This window comes from Alexandromys fortis, unplaced genomic scaffold (genome assembly GCF_014885135.2).
Source record: "Alexandromys fortis isolate MF-2015 unplaced genomic scaffold, M_Fortis_MF-2015_v1.1 scaffold_77, whole genome shotgun sequence".
NCBI lineage: Eukaryota > Metazoa > Chordata > Mammalia > Rodentia > Cricetidae > Alexandromys > Alexandromys fortis.
The window spans coordinates 5,846,149-5,867,442 of NW_026067967.1; the positions used below are offsets into that span (position 1 = coordinate 5,846,149).

General features: G+C 48.1%; 1 protein-coding gene across 9 annotated transcripts in view; it reads left to right on the forward strand.

Annotated features, from left to right (window-relative positions):
• Tenm4 (teneurin transmembrane protein 4) overlaps positions 1 to 2,597 on the forward strand; it is a 652,091-nt gene extending 649,494 nt beyond the window's left edge. For all 9 annotated transcript variants that reach the window (XM_050154435.1, XM_050154436.1, XM_050154432.1 and 6 more), the window contains one exon: positions 1,669 to 2,597. In XM_050154435.1, coding sequence (XP_050010392.1) covers positions 1,669 to 2,427 — 759 coding nt within the window. In that variant the 3' untranslated portion in view covers positions 2,428 to 2,597. The remainder of the gene's footprint in view (positions 1 to 1,668) is intronic.
• Positions 2,598 to 21,294: the final 18,697 nt, after the last annotated feature.

Sequence of the window (21,294 nt, forward strand, 5' to 3'; positions counted from 1 at the left end):
TGTCTGTGTCCCCTGAGCGCCGGGACTACAGATGTATGTCCGCCTCCAACCTCAGCTCTCTGCCGAGGTCCTCATGCGTGTGGGGTCAACTCTGCTACCTGAGCCAGCCCGCCAGTACCATGTTCCTGTTTCTTGTTCTAGACTAATTCCTTTAGGCTCATCTTGGTTGCTGCCTCCCAGACCTATGGATGAATCTGATCAAGTGGTTTGCTCTGTCCAACTTTCCTTTTCTTCCTTACTCCTTTTCTAGATGATGAAACACAGCAGGTTAAGCTACGCGTCTCCACTAGTGCCCAGCATACAGGCTAGCACACTGTCAGTGCTTCTGTGGTACCATAACTGACCCGTGGAAAGAGCCCGTTTTATAAATAAGGAGGCGAGGCTCAGAGAAAGCTTACCCAAGGATGTTTGGCTGGGGAATGACAGAAGATGACATGAACCTGTGTCTGTCTGTCTGGCCACAGAGCCCCTCCTCTTTCTGCCCTAGCCTGTACCAGACCTTACTGCCCCAGCCCCTGCGTGCAGATGTCCCAAGCCACACAGCACTTCTTCCCCGGCCAGGTTCCTTCTGTGCTCCCCAGAGTCCCTGTCTGACTGCCTGTTTGCCAACCTTGCCTGTCAATGAATTATTGATTTCTGCCCTTGGCAAGCATTGAAGATCTTTGTTGTTGAGCACTCTGGCTTTTGTGAAACTCTAGGAAATAATTGTTCACAGACAGGGTTCTATTAATTATAAAGAGGACTTAATTTCAACGGGAGGCTGATGGGGCTGTTTCGAAAGCCTGTGCCCTGGGTTACTGATAAAGCCCTGAAGCCCTGAGCACAGTTTCACTGAGCTCCTTGAGATGGTACCCCAGGTCAACAGGGTCCAACCTGACCCCAAACAGCCACATGCAGAGATACTTGAGGAGGCACTATGGGACAGAGACCGTCCCTCAAATATTTGGACAGTGGAGGTGCAGAGTAAGGGGCCTGAGACAATTTCTGGCTGTCCTAACATCGTGTCTTTCTTGCCATCCCTCCGCTAACGTCGCCCTCCACGTTCTTCAAGTCCTAACTCAGGCTTGGCGCTCCCCTTGGAACCCTCCCTTCTCCCTCTCGTCTCCATCATTAGCTTGAGCATCTTCTGAGCCTTGACTGCTTCTCACTGCAGCTGCCCTCGACTCAGCTACTCTGTCTCAAAAAAAAAAGTGACCTTGAAACAATAAGAGTATCTACTAGAGGGCTCGAGCAGGGTGTTGAATGGTAAACTTGAGCTTGAAGATCAAGAACTATTACTGTATCTGTTAGCTATTATGTCTTCTAAATCACCAGCCATTCGTTACATGTGGTCGTAACATTGTTGTCATGCCCATCTGTGCCCAGGAAACAGTGAGTTCTCTGAGGGCAACAGTGATGTCCAGTTCATTTTGTATCTTCATTGCTCAGAAAGGGACCTGGCCAGAGCAGTTTCTTCTGAACTGGCCCAGAATAGAAGGTGTGGGAATGAATGGATGAAGGATGGCTGGGTATTCTGACGGTCAGCACCATCAAGACAGATGCGACAAACTAATAAGTGCCTGGAGGTTCTATATAACTGTTTGCCCTGATTCTCGGTGCTCTCGGGAGTTTGATTTTCCTCTTATCTTACTCTCTTCCTCTCTCTTTTTCATGACCCTGCCCCATCAGTCTATCCTTGGGGTACAATGTGAAGTCCAGAAGCAACTCAAGGCCTTCGTTACCTTAGAACGCTTTGACCAGCTTTATGGCTCCACCATCACCAGCTGCCAGCAGGCCCCAGAGACAAAGAAGTTTGCCTCCAATGGTTCCATCTTTGGTAAGGGGGTCAAGTTTGCCTTGAAAGACGGCCGCGTGACCACAGACATCATCAGCGTGGCCAATGAGGACGGGCGGAGGATTGCGGCCATCTTGAACAATGCCCACTATCTAGAGAACCTTCACTTCACCATTGACGGGGTGGACACCCACTACTTTGTGAAACCAGGACCTTCGGAAGGCGACCTGGCCATCCTGGGCCTCAGTGGGGGGCGGCGAACCCTGGAGAACGGGGTCAACGTCACGGTGTCCCAGATCAACACCATGCTCAGCGGCAGGACTAGACGCTACACTGACATCCAGCTGCAGTACAGGGCACTGTGCCTGAACACCCGCTACGGGACAACCGTGGATGAGGAGAAGGCACGGGTGCTGGAGCTGGCCAGGCAGAGAGCTGTACGCCAGGCTTGGGCCCGGGAGCAGCAAAGACTGCGGGAAGGGGAGGAAGGCCTGCGGGCCTGGACAGAGGGGGAGAGGCAGCAGGTGCTGAACACAGGGCGGGTGCAGGGCTATGACGGCTTCTTTGTCACCTCCGTCGAGCAGTACCCAGAACTGTCGGACAGCGCCAACAATATCCACTTCATGAGACAGAGCGAGATGGGCCGAAGGTGACAGAGAGGGCCAAGGCCCGGACTTCTTGCCAAAGACAGCTATCCTTCTGTGTCTGTATACCTGACTGTGTTGTACTTAACAAAAAAAAAAACTTTTTTTTAACAAGTGCAGAAAACAAAACAGAAAGATAATGGTTGCATTGTTAATTCATGCAACATCTTTTTTTTTTTTTAAAGAAAAACACAAATTTGGCCTTCACACATTTTTTTTTTTTTTGCAAAGAATGGAAGTTATTTTTCCTGTAGTGTGACCACAATGATGACTCGATTGTCTTTTGTTCCCCTTTTCCCTGAGGAAGTTTCCCTGTTGTTTGGGGTACATTTCTCCTCTCTTTGGGGTACACATCGCCTTGGGTGTGTCCTCACCCATCCCTAGGTACCCAGTGTGATGTGAGAACGAGTGTCTGTGCTAACTTGTCTCATGTGTAACCCTTTCTTCTTTGACTGGGGTTGGGTGGGAGTGAGGGGTGCAGAGAGGAACGGTGCTCTGGGAAGGTCCATGGTGTCGTTCAGCCAGCACCTTGCCAGGCCACCCCAGGCTCCCGCCCCAGCATTGTATTTTGATGCTAAGTGAACACCCCCACTCTCCCTTTTGCAAGTCTCTAGTGTAGCTGTCAGTGCCACCCCCACCCCCACCCCCATAACAAAATAGAGAAGGTGTCTCCTAGGTTCTCTCCCCAGTCTGGTGATATAACATCCTGGGGCTGCGAGCCCCATCCTTCCCAAGAGATGAGAGCACCAGGATGTCGGTGAGTGGTCGACCTTCCACGATGCCCCTCGCTCATCTTCCTCCTCTTTCCCAAAGTCAGACGTGAGACCCAGCACCGCGCAGCAAGCCCTCAAAGTCCAGGGAAGGCAAGGAAGCCCTGTCCCTTCCAGTGCTCAGCTGCTACCACTGAGAATCAGGAGTGTGGCAGGAGATGCCCGGTGGCCTTTGATCCTGGAAAGATGCATAGGAAATGAAAAGTCAGCCAAAGAAAGGAGTCAGCAAAGGCATGAGCCAGGGATCCTTCTAGCTGGCTCCTGGCCTCTCTTCTGCCTCCCCTCTATGGACTATTCCCAGAGGCTCCAGAGTCCCAGAGCCTGGATTTCAGGAAACCCCTTCTGCAGAGTTTCTTCACTAGAGAACCCCAACCAGGATTGGTTTTGGTTTGGGTTTTAAATAAGAGGAAAGAGCTTGTTTGGTATGGCCTGTCGGTGTCCTGCAGCCCCACTGGGATCAGGGATGGTGGTGCCAAAGGCTGGTGTCCGCGGATCCCAAAGGCCAGGCTAGCATTGTTCCCGTGGAGACCTCTGCACATAGCTAGCACATGTCATCTGGAAGAGGCTAGGCACAGGCACAGCCAGTGCTGAGGGGCTGCCCAGAGGGAGGCAGCAGCCAGCAGGCCGGGGGAGGTATGAGCTTGCTGGAGAATTCCTTTTGTGGTCTGTCTGCCTGGATCCCATGGTCATTAGCACTCACAGGAGGCTCTGGGAGATGGGGGTGGGGGAGGGGGAGGGAGCCAAATGCTTCCTTTTGAGCTGGGCTTCTTAGAAAATGGGACTTTTATGGGTTACATTTACATTAAGTGTGGAAAATGAATTCTGAGTCTAAGCTATTCCCCGTGGAAACCTTGTTGGACTGATAAGCTCATGGCACCTTTATAGCCTTACGGAGTCTTCAGAAACATGACATGAGTTAATGAAACCGAGAAGGTCTCTTGCTGCATGAGAATCGGAGCCATGTGGAGTCTGGGTTCTGCCTGGCAGAGGGAGGCACCCAAAGCTTCTCCAGGAGGGGAGATCTCGCCTTACCTTGTCCCACTGGGATTAGAGGATGTGTTTCGCTAAGTGCTCTTCCTGACTCAAAAAAAATGCCACACCGCTGCCACAGTGTGTCACGGCCCGCTCTGTCCATTGGTGACCACAGTATGTCATGGCCTGCCCTGTCCACTGGTCGCCACAGTGTGTCACAGCCCTCTTCCTCCACTGGTTGCTCATTACCTCTGGATGAGAGCTCTGCCAGGTCAGATCCGATGCCCCCTCAGGTCCACTGTACCCAGCGTGAGCTGCTCATGGGGACTGGTATGATTGTTCTTGGATGGGATAGAAAATAGTTTGACCTGAAAAAACCACAATTCTTTTTGTATCCAAAAGACTTAACGCCTCTCAAAATATACTTTTGCTGTAAGGGTCCTTTGGGCAGAGTTGTCCTGGTTGATCTATCCCAGACTGGCTGCCTGACATTGGCTGAGATCCGCTGGGGACATTTACTTGTAAGCCAGAGACAGCATCTGACCCAAGGGAACCATCTCCTTGTACCTATCCAGCCTGTCTTCCTCCCCCACTACCTTCCTCCCTCAAAGAAGAGCAGTAAACAAGATGAATCACTGGGTGTTCTTTTTAAAAACAAAACAAAACAAAGGAATGACCCAGTATTCTTCCTGGGTTCCATCCCAGAAAGAGTACCTATCTTCTACAGGGGAAATAAGCAAGCCATCCTGGGCTACAAGGAATTAATTCAGCAGCAGGCTTGACAAACACACGCCTCTACCTTATGCTGGGCACTCTGGCCTGGGCCCCTTTAAGTTGGATTCCACCTCCCAGGTGTGTTTGGAGGCACAGCTCCTTTCGCCTTTGTCGGAGGTTCTGAGTATTAAATGTCTTCCTAGACAGCACCTGTCTTTCGGGCACCAACTACATCTGTCTACTTGATAGAGTGACCCCGTCTTCCTCTCTGGTCCACGCTTGCGATTCTAAAGGGTGGTAGCTTCTGAACCTCTAAGATCTGTTTCAAGTAGTCTGTGCCTCCTCTACCCTCCATAACTACCAACCTCAGTCCCTCCTCCATGACCTTAACCAAGACTTTCTCAATCCCCAATTTTGTCTTCTATACCCCAAGATCCACCCACCCCCCCTTACAACCATCTCCCAGACAAGCGTCACTGGAGCCTACAGGGGCAATATTGACTCCGTGGTAAACCACACCTTAGCCTCTGACACTTGGCTCAGAATCGCTGGTGGAGAATTACCCCAAGGTCCACGCTGGTGCCTGACTCTCCTGAGGGATACCAGGTCTGACAGACACCCTAGGAAGCTAGTGGAGATGGAGACTGGACAAGTGCCTGCAGGTAACAGAGAGGGCATTGGGCGGGGCTTGGATGACGGAGAAGCCTAAGAGAGCTGAGTTACCTGGGCAGGGCTTTCTAGTCACAGAGCAAGGGAAGGAGCCTTTCAGCTGTGACTTCTCAGCCGCTGCCTTTACAGGCAAGGTTTGCAACGTGACATCTCAGAATACCGGTAGCTTTGCCATTTGCAGCCCTGGCATTTCTGGTGGCCTCTTGGTGAGAGCAGCAACTCTAGGTTTTGTACCCGGGAAGATGAGCTTGCTGGGTTTCAGCAGGTTGCTGGGCTTTGGGACTTGATCACCCATTACACAGAGATGAGAATTCTCTTCATCCTTCACAGCGACCATCCAGCCTAAGAGGTGGCTCTCGATCCTGGGGATGGGAGGTCCCCGAAAGACCCAGCCTCTCCTTTCTCCTGGGATCCTCATCAGGACTAAAAGCCCTCCATGTGAGGCATGCCATCCCCAGCTAGGTCCAAACCATTGTCTCTATTTTGTGGGAGGTGAAGGATGTGGGGGGAAAAGCACTCTGCCGTGCAAGGCCTTTTTATTTAGCCTTCCCAAAACAGCAAACTTATTTTAAAGACTCATTGCTCAGGTGACAGAGAGAAACTTTAACCTCTCCAACCTTTTCATTCTCAAAAACCAGCCTTGTGTACTTGACTGCCCTGAACAGTGGTGTGCTCTGAGGTGTCTCGGTGTTGTGGAAGATCAAAGGCAGGAAGGCTTGGGGTGGGGAACCTCGTGTTACATTTGGGAGGCCCTGGCGGGGCCCTGTATTGTGTTTCCTACCCTCTGGGGAATGCCAAAGGCACAAGACTGGGCTACTTCCTGGTCCCTAAGAAAAATGTGATTGATCCTAAGGGCAGACGTTTGAGGGATAACTGCCCATGGGCAGGCTCGGCTGTCCCAGCAGAAACAGACCCACAGATGTCTGGGGGTCCCCGGCAGCTCTGATCCACTCACCACCAGAACCCCACTGTTCTAAACGTGCCCGTTGTTCCGAGGACCTCTGAACCCGCAGCTCTGGCAAGCTGCCTCTGGATGACTGACACTGGAGACTCTGGCCTTACCATGTGGAAATGTTTTCCTGAGATCTGGAACTAATTTTGAGAAGTTTTTTTTCTCAACACTTTTGTGTTTCTAACACTGTATTCTTGACTGTGTAAATACCAACAAGGCTGTAAATAAATGCAGATGTAGATACCTTCTAGAAAAACGGGGGGAAAGCATAAAAAAAGAAAACCAGAAGTGATCCCGTGTAGCCTTCGTTGACAAATAAAAGACTATTTTGTGTTTAAAGGTGTGCGGTGGCCTTTGCTGGGAGATGGTGGCGGTTACCGGGAGGGCTGGACAACCCCACCATAATTCTGGAGTCCTTAGCAGGTCCTGCCTGCCATGGTCAGAGATTTCCAGAGGGGAAAAGAAAGTCCGAGGTGACTTTACTGAAAGATGAAGTTACTACAGAAACCCCTCTCACCTCGGGTAGAGCCCATTCGCCACCCAGGCCGTGTCCTGTCCTGGTTTCCATGTTCAGTGGTTTCAAAGACACCTGGCCCTGTCCACCACCAGACACAGGGCCTGCCACAGGGACACTGCACCCTACAAACGAAAAGGTGCATGTTCAGCTGAGACGTGATTATCATCACTTAGTGCAACTTAGAAAGGTGAAAACTCCTTTAGCCATGAGTGTGTTTCCCCTGCAGTGTTCTTGGCAATCTCGCGGAGTTCCCGGCGCGGTTCATGGGTCCTTCTGCCATCTACCCTCACTTAAGCTGTGTGCGGGGAGGAGAGTCGGGGATGAAAGCGGGTTGGGGAGAAGAGGTTATCCAGTAAGCCCTGCTCCCTGGCGTACATGGCAAACCTTATGAAAATTCGAACCACTGTCCTTCTAGGCCAGAAATGTCACACCACTCCCACTGGCCTCGGGGTTGGTCCACGCCAAGTTCTCAGGAAACAAAGCATCGAGCTGGAGGCCCCTTCCTTCCTCCCACCCAGGCCGGATGGGGACGGCACTGCAGATGGGCAGGCGGCATCCACGGTGAAGACCTCCACTGTGAGTCAGATGGGTGTAGAGGGGCCCCCCAGCACCGGGAGCTGGTCTTCAGTGGGTCATTTAATCACTCTGAACCCCAGATCTTACATCTACGTGAGAGGCGGTGACACAGACCTCTTGGTACTTGGTAGTTCTTGTATCGCTTAAAGAAAAAGTCGTGCAAAGTAGCATACTGTTCAGAACGCCAGATGCCCCCTCTCCCCAGCCAGCCCAGCCAACCCAGCCCCCCACCTTAGCCACTGTCCGAAGCTTAGCACTCTTTACACTATACAAATGCTTCTCAAACTTGGTCTTTGCCCCTCTCGCCTCCCCTGGATTACTGAGTAAGCAGGCCTGGGGTGCAGCCCCAGCCTATGCAGTTCCAGCGGGTTCCCAGGTGTTGCTGCTTTGAGAACGGCAGCTACGCTATCCTTGATGTATTGTACACAACAGGGTGTTTAACGCATGTTGCGCTTCGAATGCCCCAAGTGGCGCAGCCTCACTCTGCCCTCTGGGCCACTCTCCCTTCACGTGTGACACCACAGGCTGGCCTGAGAACTTGGACCACCCGGCCAAGCCCCCAGACTTTCACACCTGTCAGGCTTCCATGCTCAGGCTTCACATCCAGCTGAAGACCATTCTGTAAATCTTTCTGAAGCTCATTCCTCTCTCAGAAGTTTCTCCCAGGACATCCCATTAGCCTGACTTCAGCAGTTCAAGATGGGGTCACTTTAGGAGAAATCTTCCCCTGGGTCAAGTGGGACTAAGTCTCTTCTTCTGAGTATCCTCAGTGCCCCAAACAGGAATTCGGCTCCCCACCTGCCTAAGGTCAGCCTCTCTTTTCTCAGCTGCCCTGGAGAGCCACCCATACACTTCTGGTCCTCCGTACCCTTAAGAGGAAATGTCTAGGGCCACTCACGAAGACTCCATGGTCTTGACTGTTGAAATGAACGCACAGCCTCCGTTCCTTTCTCCAGAGAGGCTAGTAGAGTCCTGTGTCCTGACAAATGTCTGTCGGTTAGCAATGCGTGCAGCCAGGGGAGCAGCAATGCATGCAGCCAGGGGAGCAGCAATGCGTGCAGCCAGGGGAGCAGGCCAGGCTACCTTCAGTTAGCAGTGGACAGGACCCCGTCTGGTTTCACTCACCTGTTTCTCCGGCATCTGGCACAGGAGACACACATAGATATCAGTTAGACAAAGGGTGTGCACATCTCTGATTTTGTACAGCCTTCCCTGAGTCTCTGGACTTCTCCCCTCCATGACTTAACTGACTTTATTGTGCTCCAAAAGCACACAGGAGCTAATCCCCACTGAGCAAGTGCCACTCAACTCTTAGGCCCACAGTCTGCCCCAGGGTCCCTGACTAGATGCTTCTGGGGGCAAGCAGTATGTCTTAATGAGGAGGTCTCAGTAGACAGAATGGGCATTGCCTCAAGACCAGGAGCTGCCTACACTCATCTTTCTTGAACCCACAACCAGGGGTGAGAGGTGGTGTTGCAGATGAGCTCATGTTGCTGTAGGTTCACGATTTGTGTTTAGTGATGGAATCAGAACGGGAATCCGGGATCGCCTAAGGCCACATTCTAAACTAACTTATCTTAGTACTAAGGTTGGGGAACCAAGGGATTTCCTAAGCGAAGGGCTTCAAACACTGAAGGCACCGGGAGCTGGACCTCTCAAGTCCCCATCAGCAGATACAAGCTTGCCTGAGATTATACTGCATTCCTCTGCCTGGAGCCAGCCACAGGGACAGGGCCGGTGCAACCCTGCAGAGAGCTCCGAGCTTAGAAGGGCCCCACTCTTAGTTCAGTGTTCTTCTGGCTCCGTCTTGAATTCTTTTTCCTTTTTCTTTTTTTTAAGGGGGGGGTACCCTCTATTCTCATCTTATGTTGGGTTATCCAAGTCACGTGACCAGGCGTGTCTGTATTGCTTATCCAGTGTAGATAGTCTCTCAGCATTCTAGGACATTCTCAAGACCCTGAGACAAAGGGTGCACTGGATTTCCGAAGTAGGAACAATGCGGTGGACAAGAATGTCCTCACGTGTATTGGGTTAGGACCAACTAAGCTCAGCCAAGGTCTTTGCACCAAGCGAACCCAGAAAACTATCACTCGGTGACAAACCTCTGGGACTACCAAAGTGCGAGGAGGGGTGTAAGGAAAGCGGGTTCTAGAGAAGCTGAGAGACAGCTCTTCCTTTGGGGGCGTGGTCACGGGAGGCTTCTGGGAGACTGCAGCACTCTGGCTGAGTCAAAAGAGAAAGGTAGGCCGGGGCAGTGGTGGCACACGCCTTTAATCCCAGCACTCGGGAGGCAGAGGCAGGCGGATCTCTGTGAGTTCGAGGCCAGCCTGGTCTACAAGAGCTAGTTCCAGGACAGGAACCAAAAAACTACGGAGAAACCCTGTCTTGAAAATGAGAGAGAGAGAGAGAGAGAGAGAGAGAGAGAGAGAGAGAGAGAGAGAGAGAAAGGTGGTCTAGGAGGTTCTTCTGCATTTGTGTTGATTTCATTGGTTGAATAAAGAAGCTGCCTTGGCAGCCCTTAGGTGGGTGGAGTAGATAGAAGAGAATTCTGGGAGGAAGAAGGCAGGCAGAGAGCCGCCCACCATGAAGCTGACAGGCCAGACATGCTGAATCTTTCCCAGTAAGCCACGGCCTCGTGGTGACATACAGATTATTAGAAATGGGTTGAATCAAGATGTGAGAGTTAGCCAATAAGAGGCTACAGCTAATGGGCCAGGCAGTGATTTAATTAATAGAGATTTCCGTGTGATTATTTGGGCATAAGCTAGTCGGGTGGCCGGGACGACCAAGCAGCCTGCCAGCCTGGGTGTAAGCCCGCACCTCCCTTCTTACTACAGAAAGGAACAAAAAGGGGCATCTTAGGCCAATGGCGCCGTGGAGCAAAGGTACCAATGCATGCTGGGAGACATAATCTCACGAGTGAGGCCGTGGAGGGACCTGATAGTGGAATAGAAGAGGTGAACAGAAAGCAAGCAGCTACATCCTCTCGACCTCCCCCTTCTCTCCTAGTGTCCTCCCCTGCTTGTTTCCAAAGCCAAACCCCATCCCCACCCTGAGTCTCTCTAGATGGCTGGAATGTATTTAGATGAGGTCTCTGATCCTCTCTTGGTGATGTTTGCCAGCTCTCCTGCTGACAGGCTAATATTTACACTCACCATCTCTTCACGCCCATAGCACCACCTAGTGGTCATCTCTCACACTTTGTGGAAAAGCTGCCTAACACCAGGCTCCTGTCCAGTTCCTTCACTTCCCGGTGTCCAGGAGACCTTCAGACGACTGACAGCCAGCCGTGTACACATTGATCTAAATGGCTTCTCCAATTCTCTCCCTTAGCTTTCTGTATGCCTCTGACCTAGGAAGAGAAGAGAACTCCTTTCAAATGTGTGATCAGGCAGGACATGGCTTCCCATAACAAAATATAGAACTCAAGCCTTCAAGATTTCTCAGCGACTAAAGGTCCTTGCTGCAAAGCCTGGTGACTTGAGTTCCAGCCTCCAGGATCCACATGATGGGGGGAGAGAACTCAGTACTGAAAACTGTCCCTTAAACGCCATGCCCACGTGCACACAATCAAATTAATATATATGTATATATACATATATATACACACACATGCATACATGCATAGTTTTTTTTTTACATACATAGTTTTTAAAACAAGCAAGATGAGCTCCTCGTGGTCCTAGGCTCCACTTGCATCTGAACAATGACTCTCAGAAGCTGTCTCAAAACCATAATAGGCTCTAGTTAGGAAATAGAGAAAAACTGGCATTGGGGTCTCTTCCTCTTTCACCTTGGTGTTTTCTGACCCTCGAGCCGCCGTGATGATACTCCCTCTGTGGTAAACATGCCGTCCCCAACACTCTCATGCCGTCACCTGCAGAAGCCACTGCTGAGCCTGGGGCTGGAAGAAGGTACACAATGCAGAGTCCCTGACTCATGTAGTTTGGGGGCCTACCCTGGGCACCTCAAACTATCAATGACAGTGATGAGGAAGAAGAACTTCTCTTCCTGAGATGCTGCTGCCAGTGGCAGACAAGCATGCCAGGCCCTTGGCAGATCTTCTCTGGATGCATTTTGCAATCACATTTAGTCTTCCTCGGGGCAAGGCAAGTTTCAGAACTCAGTCAACATGGTTGGGGCACCTATGACGCGCTGGGCATTTTCTCAGCACCCTAAGTACATCTGCTCGCTTAACCCTGGCCACGAGGTACTCAGAAGTGCCGTCGGTATCCCCAGTCTTCAAGCAGAGAAATTGAAGCATATTGGGAAAGGCACACAGCTAGCAGATGGAACAAGTAAGATTTGAGCCTAGGCAATCCAGTTCCAGGGGTTAGCATGCTGTTGTTAGCCAGGCTACCTGACCGGGAGGCTGCTAGCAAAAGCCAACCGAATGACCATGGTGTGTTTACTTAGTTGCTTAGTAAACGTTCCCAGGGAGGCACCTGATGTCAGGTGTAGTTTGCTTCTTGTCTGGGGAGGAAGATAGCTGAGCCAGATCAGATTTGGACACAGGTAATGCGTGATGGGCTGAAATGCCCTGGGACTCTGGTGACCAGACGCAAGATCCAGACACAGCTAAGTCAGGAAATGCTTGAACACTGGTCCAGCTGTCTCTGAGGGCTACCTCTGCCTGGCAGGTGAATTCTAAACAAACTTGTTATACTTAAAAAACTTTACAAACTCTAACCCCTAGCTTCACGCCGCCTACCTAGGGAGAGGGAAGCAGGCTGGCTGCCATGGGTCATCAGGCAGTTCTTGATATAGAAACAAGTCCAGCATCTCATGGTTCCTGGGCTCCACATAGACTGGCCTGATCTGCCATCTAGTGGTGGATGTGTGCGTTACACTAGATACTGGTGGCGTCGTGTCTTTCGGCACACCTAAGATGGAATCCTCGGATCCTTACGCAGCTTTAAAAAGGAGATGTTGCCAATGCTTTACAAACGAGGAGACTGAGATGGGACTCTGAGAGTTGGCTTGATGTAGTAATAATGTTCATCTCCCATTTGCCAGGCAGCGCTAAGCCTGACTCATAGAGTCATTCCATGCAGACCATGGGGACAGTTACTTCGCGCTCCCTCCTACCTGTTCTATTTTGGAAGCCTATTCTGTAATTTCCCCTTACATTGGATGCCGTTTATCTGTTATAGACACCTTGAAGGGATGCTGCAGAACACCATCCAGCCTGAATCTGATGCTTCTTCAGAGGGTCACTTCCTATGTCCTTGGACCCCACGTTTCCTACAAGTTCCTCAGGCTTGTCTCAACAATCGCAGCAATCAGGTCTGGCTGTTGTAAGCAAGCCTAGTCCGCCTGTCGGTATCTGACAGCGTTTGCCATTCCTGCTCCTGGGGGCGGTACGATGTTGACTTCCTGGGCTTCTTTTCCCTTTATTGCTTGCCTTTGTTCTTTTCTTCTTTTTTATTTAGTCTTCGTTCGTATAGGACACCCCCACTGCAGTTTCCCCTCCCTCCTCTCCTCCTAATCCCTCGCCCCCACCACCCCGCCAGATCCACCCCTGTGTTTCCCTTCGGAAAAGGGCAGGCCTCCCAGGGATAGCAACCGAACATGGGGCAATGCAGTTGCTCTCGGAAGAACCTTCAGGCTCTGCTGCCAGGAAGGGAGCAGCAGTAGAACTTGATAGGATGTACAGAGCAGAGTCACGCACACTCTGAAAACATATCTAAGCAGGCAGGTTGGGGATCTGGACATGAGCATGGAGTCTCACTGAGTTGTCACCGAGCATACATACTTTTTTTCTCTATTGGAGATCCCACGGCCTCTGCTCAGGAGAACCTGAGTATTCAGAGGCGAGTGTCCGGGAGAACGGACTGTTCTGTGTGAAAGGAATGGTAAAGGGACCTTCTAGAAGGGCCAGACTTGACTTCAGAGGCCCACAGATACACAGTCCGATGTAGGGTACGTGGCTAGTGTTGTGTCAACACAAGCTAGAGTCATCTGAGAGGAGGGAGCCTCGATTTGGAAAATGCCTCCTTAAGATTGGGCTTTAGGGCATTTTCTTAATCAGTGATAGATGGGAGAGAGCCCAGTCCATTATGAGTGGGGCCATTCTGGTGGTGAAAGCAGGCTGAGCAAACTGGGTGGAGCAAGCCAGCGAGCAGCACTCCTCCATGACTTCTGCGTCAGCTCCTCCTCCAGGGTCGTGCCCCTGCTTGAGTGGCTGTTCTGACCTCCTTCAGTGATGTAGACGGATAAGCCAAACAAGCCCTTTCTTTCCTCCTCAGCCTACTCTGGCCACACATGAATAGGTACACACAGGAAAACAGTGCATGGCTGACAGGGAACCATGACTCCAACAACTGTGTCAGGACATCCGACATTTCTAAGTGCTGAAGGGACAGAAAGGACAGCTCATGACTCTGAGTGTCATGAAAAGAACCTCCAGGAAAGAGGATAAAATTAAAATTCTCAGACAAAGTGAGCTAAGGGACTTCTCCCAGGTGCCTGCTCTCCCAGAACTGCTGAGGGAGGTTTTTCAGACGGTGGACATGACTCTAGGAAGAAACTTGGCAACCTCGGGAATCAAAGAGGGACAGCAGAAGCGGCAGTCATTTCAGTAAACATAATAAATTATGTTTAAGTTCTTTAAAATAAGTTTCGCTGTTGAGAGTGGACAGGTCAACACTCAGGGATGGATTTTCAGTAAAAGGACAGAAGGGACCTGTGTAGCATATTTGTACATTGCTCTAGAAATAACAAGGTATTGTTTCTGAGCAAAGCAGAAAAGACATCTGTGTCGAGTCCTGAGGCAAAGACCGAAAAACAAAGACATGGTAAAAGCATGATGAACTCTTAACAGCTCAAAAAAGAAAAAAAAACTAAAAGAAATCAAGAAAACAAAGAGAAAAATACTACAGTAAAAAGCCCAAATGTAAATATGTCAGTGATTACTTCAGACACAAACTGGTGTAAGCACATCAAAATAAAGGAGATGTTAGCAAGCTTTACGGAAAAAGATAGGACCCAAACTATGCCTTGCGAAGTAGTCGCTTCGAACCCAACGATACGCATAGGTTAAAAGTGAAATGATGGGAGAAGGTATACCATGAAAACAGTAATCAAAAGCAAGCCTGCGTGACTGCACAGACATCAAACAAAGCCGACTTCAAAGCCAGGCACAAATTACCATGATAAAAGAGTCACTCCACCAAGAAGACATAATGTACTTAATTGTGCATGCATTGAAAGCAGGTTCAGAATGCACAAGGAAAAAGCTGACAGAAATGAAAGAAGACAGAGACAGATCCACAGTTGTAATTGACGACACCAACATGTGTAGCTTTGCTAGTCAGCGGTAGAATTCGCGAGCAGAAAATCAGCGAGGTTGTCAACCAGCACTGCCAACCGCCAACCAGCCAGATGTGATCAACTCGGTGCTTGTCAGTCATCACCAACCAGCTAGATCTGCTAGACCCAATGCCCTGCCGACCGTCGACCAACTAGAGCGGATTGACCCGGCGCTCTGCCAACCGTCGTCAACCAGCCAGATCTGTTTGATTCTGCGCTCGATGCCTGTCCTTTCCCAATACATGTGGGACGGTCATCACCCAATTCCATTACCCGACTCACAGAATAAAATCCCTCGAGCTTACTGTATCTGAAGCAGAGTATGGGCTCACGTCAGTGTGAGTCTTCCGCCCTAAGGAAGTGGAGAATAAGGGCAAAAGAAACCTAAGGGGAGCAGAGAGGAGATGACGAAGAGACGGATTAAACGGACAAGCAAGGCCCTGAACATCAATTATACCATACTTTAAAAATATGGATGGAATTTACTAAGCAAAGAGAGGGAGAAGACATCAGTACAAGGAATGAAATGAGGACCATGACCACAGATTCAACAAAAACATACAGAGAATAATTAGAGAACACTATGAACAACTTTATACACACAAGCCCTACAGCTTCCGTGAGGTAGACCCATTCTTTGGACACCACAAACCACAACCCAAACTCACCCAAGATAAAGTGGCTCATTTGGATAGTATTATAGTATTTGAATTGAATTCACGGTTTTAATGAAGTTTGTAGAGAAGACATATCCAGGTTTAGGTATTGTCACTAATGGATTCTTTAAACCTTTACATTAATAGAAGGAATGAGTTGTTGGATGTCATGGCACACGCGTGGAGTCAATGTACTTGGGAGGCTCAGGCAGGGAGATCTCCAGTTTGTAACCAATTTAGGCTGTATAGCAACACTGTCTCACAGAAGGAGAAACAGCCATGCATAGTGAGAAGTATATAATCCCACACTTTAAGCCAACCTGGTCTATATACTAATATCCAAGCCAGTCTGAGCTACAATGTAGCTGTTAGCTTTGATGAATAAAAACCTATCTCAGACAACAAAAGAGGATGGAGTACTTCCTAGCTCACTCTCTAAACCAATATTACCTTGATAGCAAAATAAAACACGGATCTCACAAAAAGAAAACTATAAACCAAATCCCTCATAAATAGACATACAAAAGTCCTCAGAGGAATATTAGCAATATTCCACTGTAATAATAGGGAAAAATAATATACTACCACTAAGGACCCATGCCAGGAGTTGAAGGAGTTCATGACTATGTGTGCACTTTCTGTGTGCATTTGTTTGAGTTGTTCGTCTGATTTGGTTGGGTTTTTGGTTTTTTTGTTTGTTTGTTTGTTTGTTTGTTTGGGTTTTTCTTACTGATTTTCTTTCAATTTGTCTTTTTTTATTTTGCTTTTGTTTGTTTGGTTAGTTTTTTTGTTGTTGTTTTTCCTTGGATTTTGTTTTTTCTTTTAGAGAAAGGTCTTGAAGTTGGGTAGTTAGGGAAGTGGACAAGGATCTGGGAAGAGCTGAAAAAGAAGACAACATATGATCAAAATATACTATGTGAAAAAAATAAAATTTAGGAGCAATAACAACCCCCTTCTCTCCCAAGTTTCATGCAGCCAGGGTATTTCATCCCAGCGACAGAAATGAAACTAGAACAGATTCCATGAGGAAAGGTCTATATGCATGCCTAATCCTTAATTCCCCTGTCACCAAATTTTCAATCATGTCCCTCCCAAGTCTCTGACCATCCAACCAAACCATCAACCACAGCCTTCAGCTCTCTATAGAGTCTCATGTCTGGTCATTCCTTGCAAAAGTCACACCATGTCAGGCATGCTGTGAAGTTCTAGCCAGTAGGGGGCTTTCCTTTCATGGGCGTCCTTCCTGATGGTCCCCACAAAGAGGGATATCACACAGTCACTGAGATGCTTGTGTGTCTTGGGGAAACAAGAAAATAGCCATAAATCAGGCCTGAATTTTCTTTCTCTGTCTGTCAAAGAATTGGAGGGAACAACCCCTGAGGCCGTAGGAACAGCTGGGGATAAGAAGGTCTTGTAGCAGCAATAGAAACTGTGAGCGCGTGGGTGACTTCTTCGTGTAACTTAGCCTGTGGAGTCAACGCAAGCCTAGTCACGTGTGCCACCTCCATTTGATACTGCTGGGCACACCCTGCTTTCTGGCTTGATGGTGCAACTAATGCTTGGTGTATGACAGGCAGCTCAGGGTGGATGGCATGTTGGTGCCCCATGGAGCCTACTACGTAGAGTATCTTTTTTATAACTCTGAGAGAAACCGTATGCATCATCTTACCCTGCATCCCAGGAAAGGTATCTTCCCCCACATCAAAGGAGCATTAGAAATTTCACCAAGATCCCTGGATTTTTAAAAATTTACTTTCATTTTATGTACGTGGGTGTTTTAACTGCATATAAATGTGTGTGCATGTGTGTTTGTGAACAGTGCCCAAAGAGGTCAAAGGAGGACATCAGATCCCCTGGAACTGGAGTTACAGATGGTTGTGAAACATCACGTGGGTGCTGGGGACCAAACCCAGGTCCTCTGCAAGAGCAAGAAATGTTCTTAACCACTGAGCCATGTCTCTGGTCCCAAAGCCCTGAATTTTTGTCAAAACTTTCTCCATATTCAGACACATATCTCAACCAATAAGCCTGAAGTTCCTTCTACTTCCTGTCCAGTCGTAAAGAGATAGAATGGCGGGACCAGTGTGGCATTCTGAAGAAGGGAGAGGAGCTGGTGACCCCTGCATACTAATATATGACACAGGGCTGGGAAATTGGTACATGCTTAGGGAGGGACTGTTGAGGGGTATCGCTAGTTGTGCCCGCTGAAGGAAAAATGCCTCTTGAAGTTTTCATTAGCAGAAGAAAAAAAAAAAAAAAACAGGAACTTGGATTTGCTAATTTCAATTGCTGTGCTAATTTATTTGATGAAGCCACACCTGGGATAGCTCCTGCTGTTAGAAATGTCACCTGTCTACACTCGGGACAATTTCCTCTTGTTCTCTAGGTTCTGTGTCCTGAACAGGCAGAAGAGATCATTGGAATGGAAGGGAATGGGGGATACAACCCCCAAACCTTTGAGACCCTCGATGCTGACACTGAACTCTGCAGATCTTCCTGGGATAAAGCACTGTCTTGTAGGGGGTGGGGGAGCTGTCATTTTCCTAGGAAGGGGCAACTCAACTAGGCCAGTGAGTTCTATTCCTCGCCAAGGTTAGAAAGCCAGTGTGGAGAGCCTGTCAGTTGCTCGGTGTATGTAAAGCCCCATAATTGCCGGGCTCCCGTAGCCCTTTCTCTGCGGACCACAGTGATGTTCGGGGTTCAGAGACATGGTGCTGTAGTATCCAAGGGTTCTGCTATCTGCTCCCTCAGTCTGGTCACTCAGAGAGAAGGCTGTGTGAACGCTGGGGTGAAGCCTGATGAAATACTAATCACACAGATGTTCAGTAGTATCTTTCTTAAGGGTACCCAGTCTGCCCTTCATCCATGGGGTTCTAGAAGTCTCAAGTTTGAGAACCGATTGGGGGGTCATGAGCCTCTTTTTATGATTCAGATTTAAGTTTTTTCTTAGAGTCTTCTGGTTTATGAAAATACAGGTAGGAATTAAGTAGGAATTCTGGCTAATGCAATCTGAGTTGTGAGCCAGACAACTCTGATGGCTGTCCTATGTCCACCATGGCAACCACTCTTACCCTTCTTTGGATGTTCGAGCTTGGCCCCTGCCAAGCCAAGATAAATCTTCCAATTTAATAGAATATAATAATGCCTAAGTGCCTACCACTACGAGGCAAGTTACTTGTAAACAACACAGAGTTAAGCGTTAAAAGACAGCCTGGCTTCTAAACACACATCATTGGGACCAAGAAGACACCAACATACATTTGCTCAGTGCTTCCCGCCCTTCACTGATGGCCCCCATCCATCCAGAGAACCTCAGCAAATTCTCAGGCTTCTGGCCGAGCAGGGGGCCCATTGGTTTGGGCTATTCATAATAATTTCCTCCAGCTGCTTCCTAGACGCCCAGTACATGAAGCCCCTCGCCTTTACGTATTTTCTCTTGGTCACTAGATTCAGAACTAAAACCACAAAACGGCAGGTAATGTTTGCTCTGGGTCTAAAGCTCTGCTTTTCCTCCTGCCGAATGTTTACTTTTTATTTGACTTTGAGAGAGAGATAAAGAGAGACAGAGAGAGAGACAGAGACAGAGGCAGAGACAGACAGAGAAAGAGGGAGAGAGAGAGAGCTCTAGACAGCTTGGGGGGATCAGACCACTTTGCCTTCAGAGTTCCTTCCATGATGCCAATATTTTAAAACTATCAAACCAGAGAGGGCAGATTTTTATGCACGTTTACAGATAGGATCTTTGCGATACGTTACAGCTAAATGTCAGGACTGGATAATGTCAACATTAGTCAGAATGGCCAGTTAAACACTGAAATCACGCAGGAACTGCTCGAGTCCCTCACATTCCGGAGGTAATGTCACATTAGCAGATGTCAACGTTAGCAGTGTTAGCTAACTCAACACGTAACCGTCAGCGCAGATGGCGGAGGTCGGCTGGTCAGCGTTGATATTAATCACACTTTGGACAGTAGACAGACAATCTATAAACACTCGGTTTCACCAGGGGAGAAAGCTGATTTTATCTTCTCCCATTGCTGCTGAAGCCCTGACCATATTTCTTGATATGAATTTATTGACCAAGTTCCACCTCCACCTTGTACATACTTCTCTGTTTAAAATTTGCTGTCATCTATTCCAATTACTTGTCTTTAAAAAAAAAAAACCGGCATGGAAGATGCTTGAGGGATTACAGTTTGCTAATATCTCCAAGCTGCCAGTGAAATAAGCCAGGGGTTTGGGATAAAGTAGGCTTGGATTTAAATCACAGACCAAGAATGTGCAGTGTTATCCTGAATAAATTTCTTCATATATATTCATATATATGTTACACATATGGCTATATAATATACATCTATATATGTAAAAATAGAAATAAGTAAACTAAATTTGAAAATGAGCCTGATCTCTAAAGCAGAGACTTTTGTGCCTACAAGGAAGTATTGGTTAACACTGGGTGATGTTGGATCTGTGGTCATAAACAACAAAGTCTATATCATTAAAATTCTTCCATTATAAGCAACAGAAATAAGCTCTAACTAATGAGGAAAAACAGCAATAGAAATTAAATGGATAATGTAGGTTTAGATCTTAGGTCAAGGAGAAATTTATATAAAGGATATCATTGGAATAATTGGTACAGTTTGAAAAATAGAGTGTGTATCATAAAATAGTATTAATATTAAACTTTCTAAATTTTTTCATTGAATTGGAATTATATAAAAGGAAGTCCCAGAAATATAAGGGCAGTCTGGTTGCAACGCCTATCACCCCCCCCCCCCCATCACCAGAGCTGATCCAGCTGAACTGGGCAGGCATTCTCTTTCTCTCTCGCCACTGCATGTGTGTCCCTTAGATGTCCCCCACAGAGGACGATAAAGGTGAACGGTATATGTAAGTTACCTTTCTACCGCTGGGCTCAAACAGAATGGCCAAAGCGACATGTAGAAGATAGGGTTCATTTGGGCTCGTGATCCCAGGGACATCGGTCCATAATGGGGAGTTGGAGGCACAGTGGCTGGACCTGAACGCTGAGAACGCACATCTTAAAACTCTTAAGAGGGAAACCAAGGGAGTGAACAGAATGTCTTGTGGCTTTGAAACCTCGAAGTTTACTGCCAGTGGCTTATTTCCCCCGGCAAGGCCACACTTCCGAAATCTGCCTGAACATTACCACCAACTCAAGACAAAGTATTCAACTCTCTGAGCCTATGGGGACATTCTCATTCAAACCACCACAGGGTACAAGTTGTCCTCTCCTGCTAGGACCTCGAAACAAGCTCTCAGAAAAAGTCCCAACTCTTTTTTTTTTTTTTTAGTCCCAACTCTTAAAAAATAAACAAAATGTGGAAACGAAGAAGCATAATACATGAAGCTCACAAATAGATCAGGAAAAAACTATTCATTGACACATATGCACTCTATACATATATTCTAATAAATATTCTATCATGCAGTTATACACATATGAAGACAGAAATCATTAAAATACAAAACTGAGTAAGGGGTATGGGAACTCTTTCAACTGTGTAACTCCATATTTTAAACAATGTACATTTTTCAAAAATATTTAAAAAGGGAAAAGGAGTAATTTATAAAAAGTGTCATCAATCTCTCATGAACAAACTTGGAAACCCAATAAACACTAGAGCAGGGATCGCTCCATGATCGGAATGCTCCTCCTTATTTTCACCATCTCTGCATGGCTCCTAAGCCGGAGACTCTCTCTCTCTCACTCTC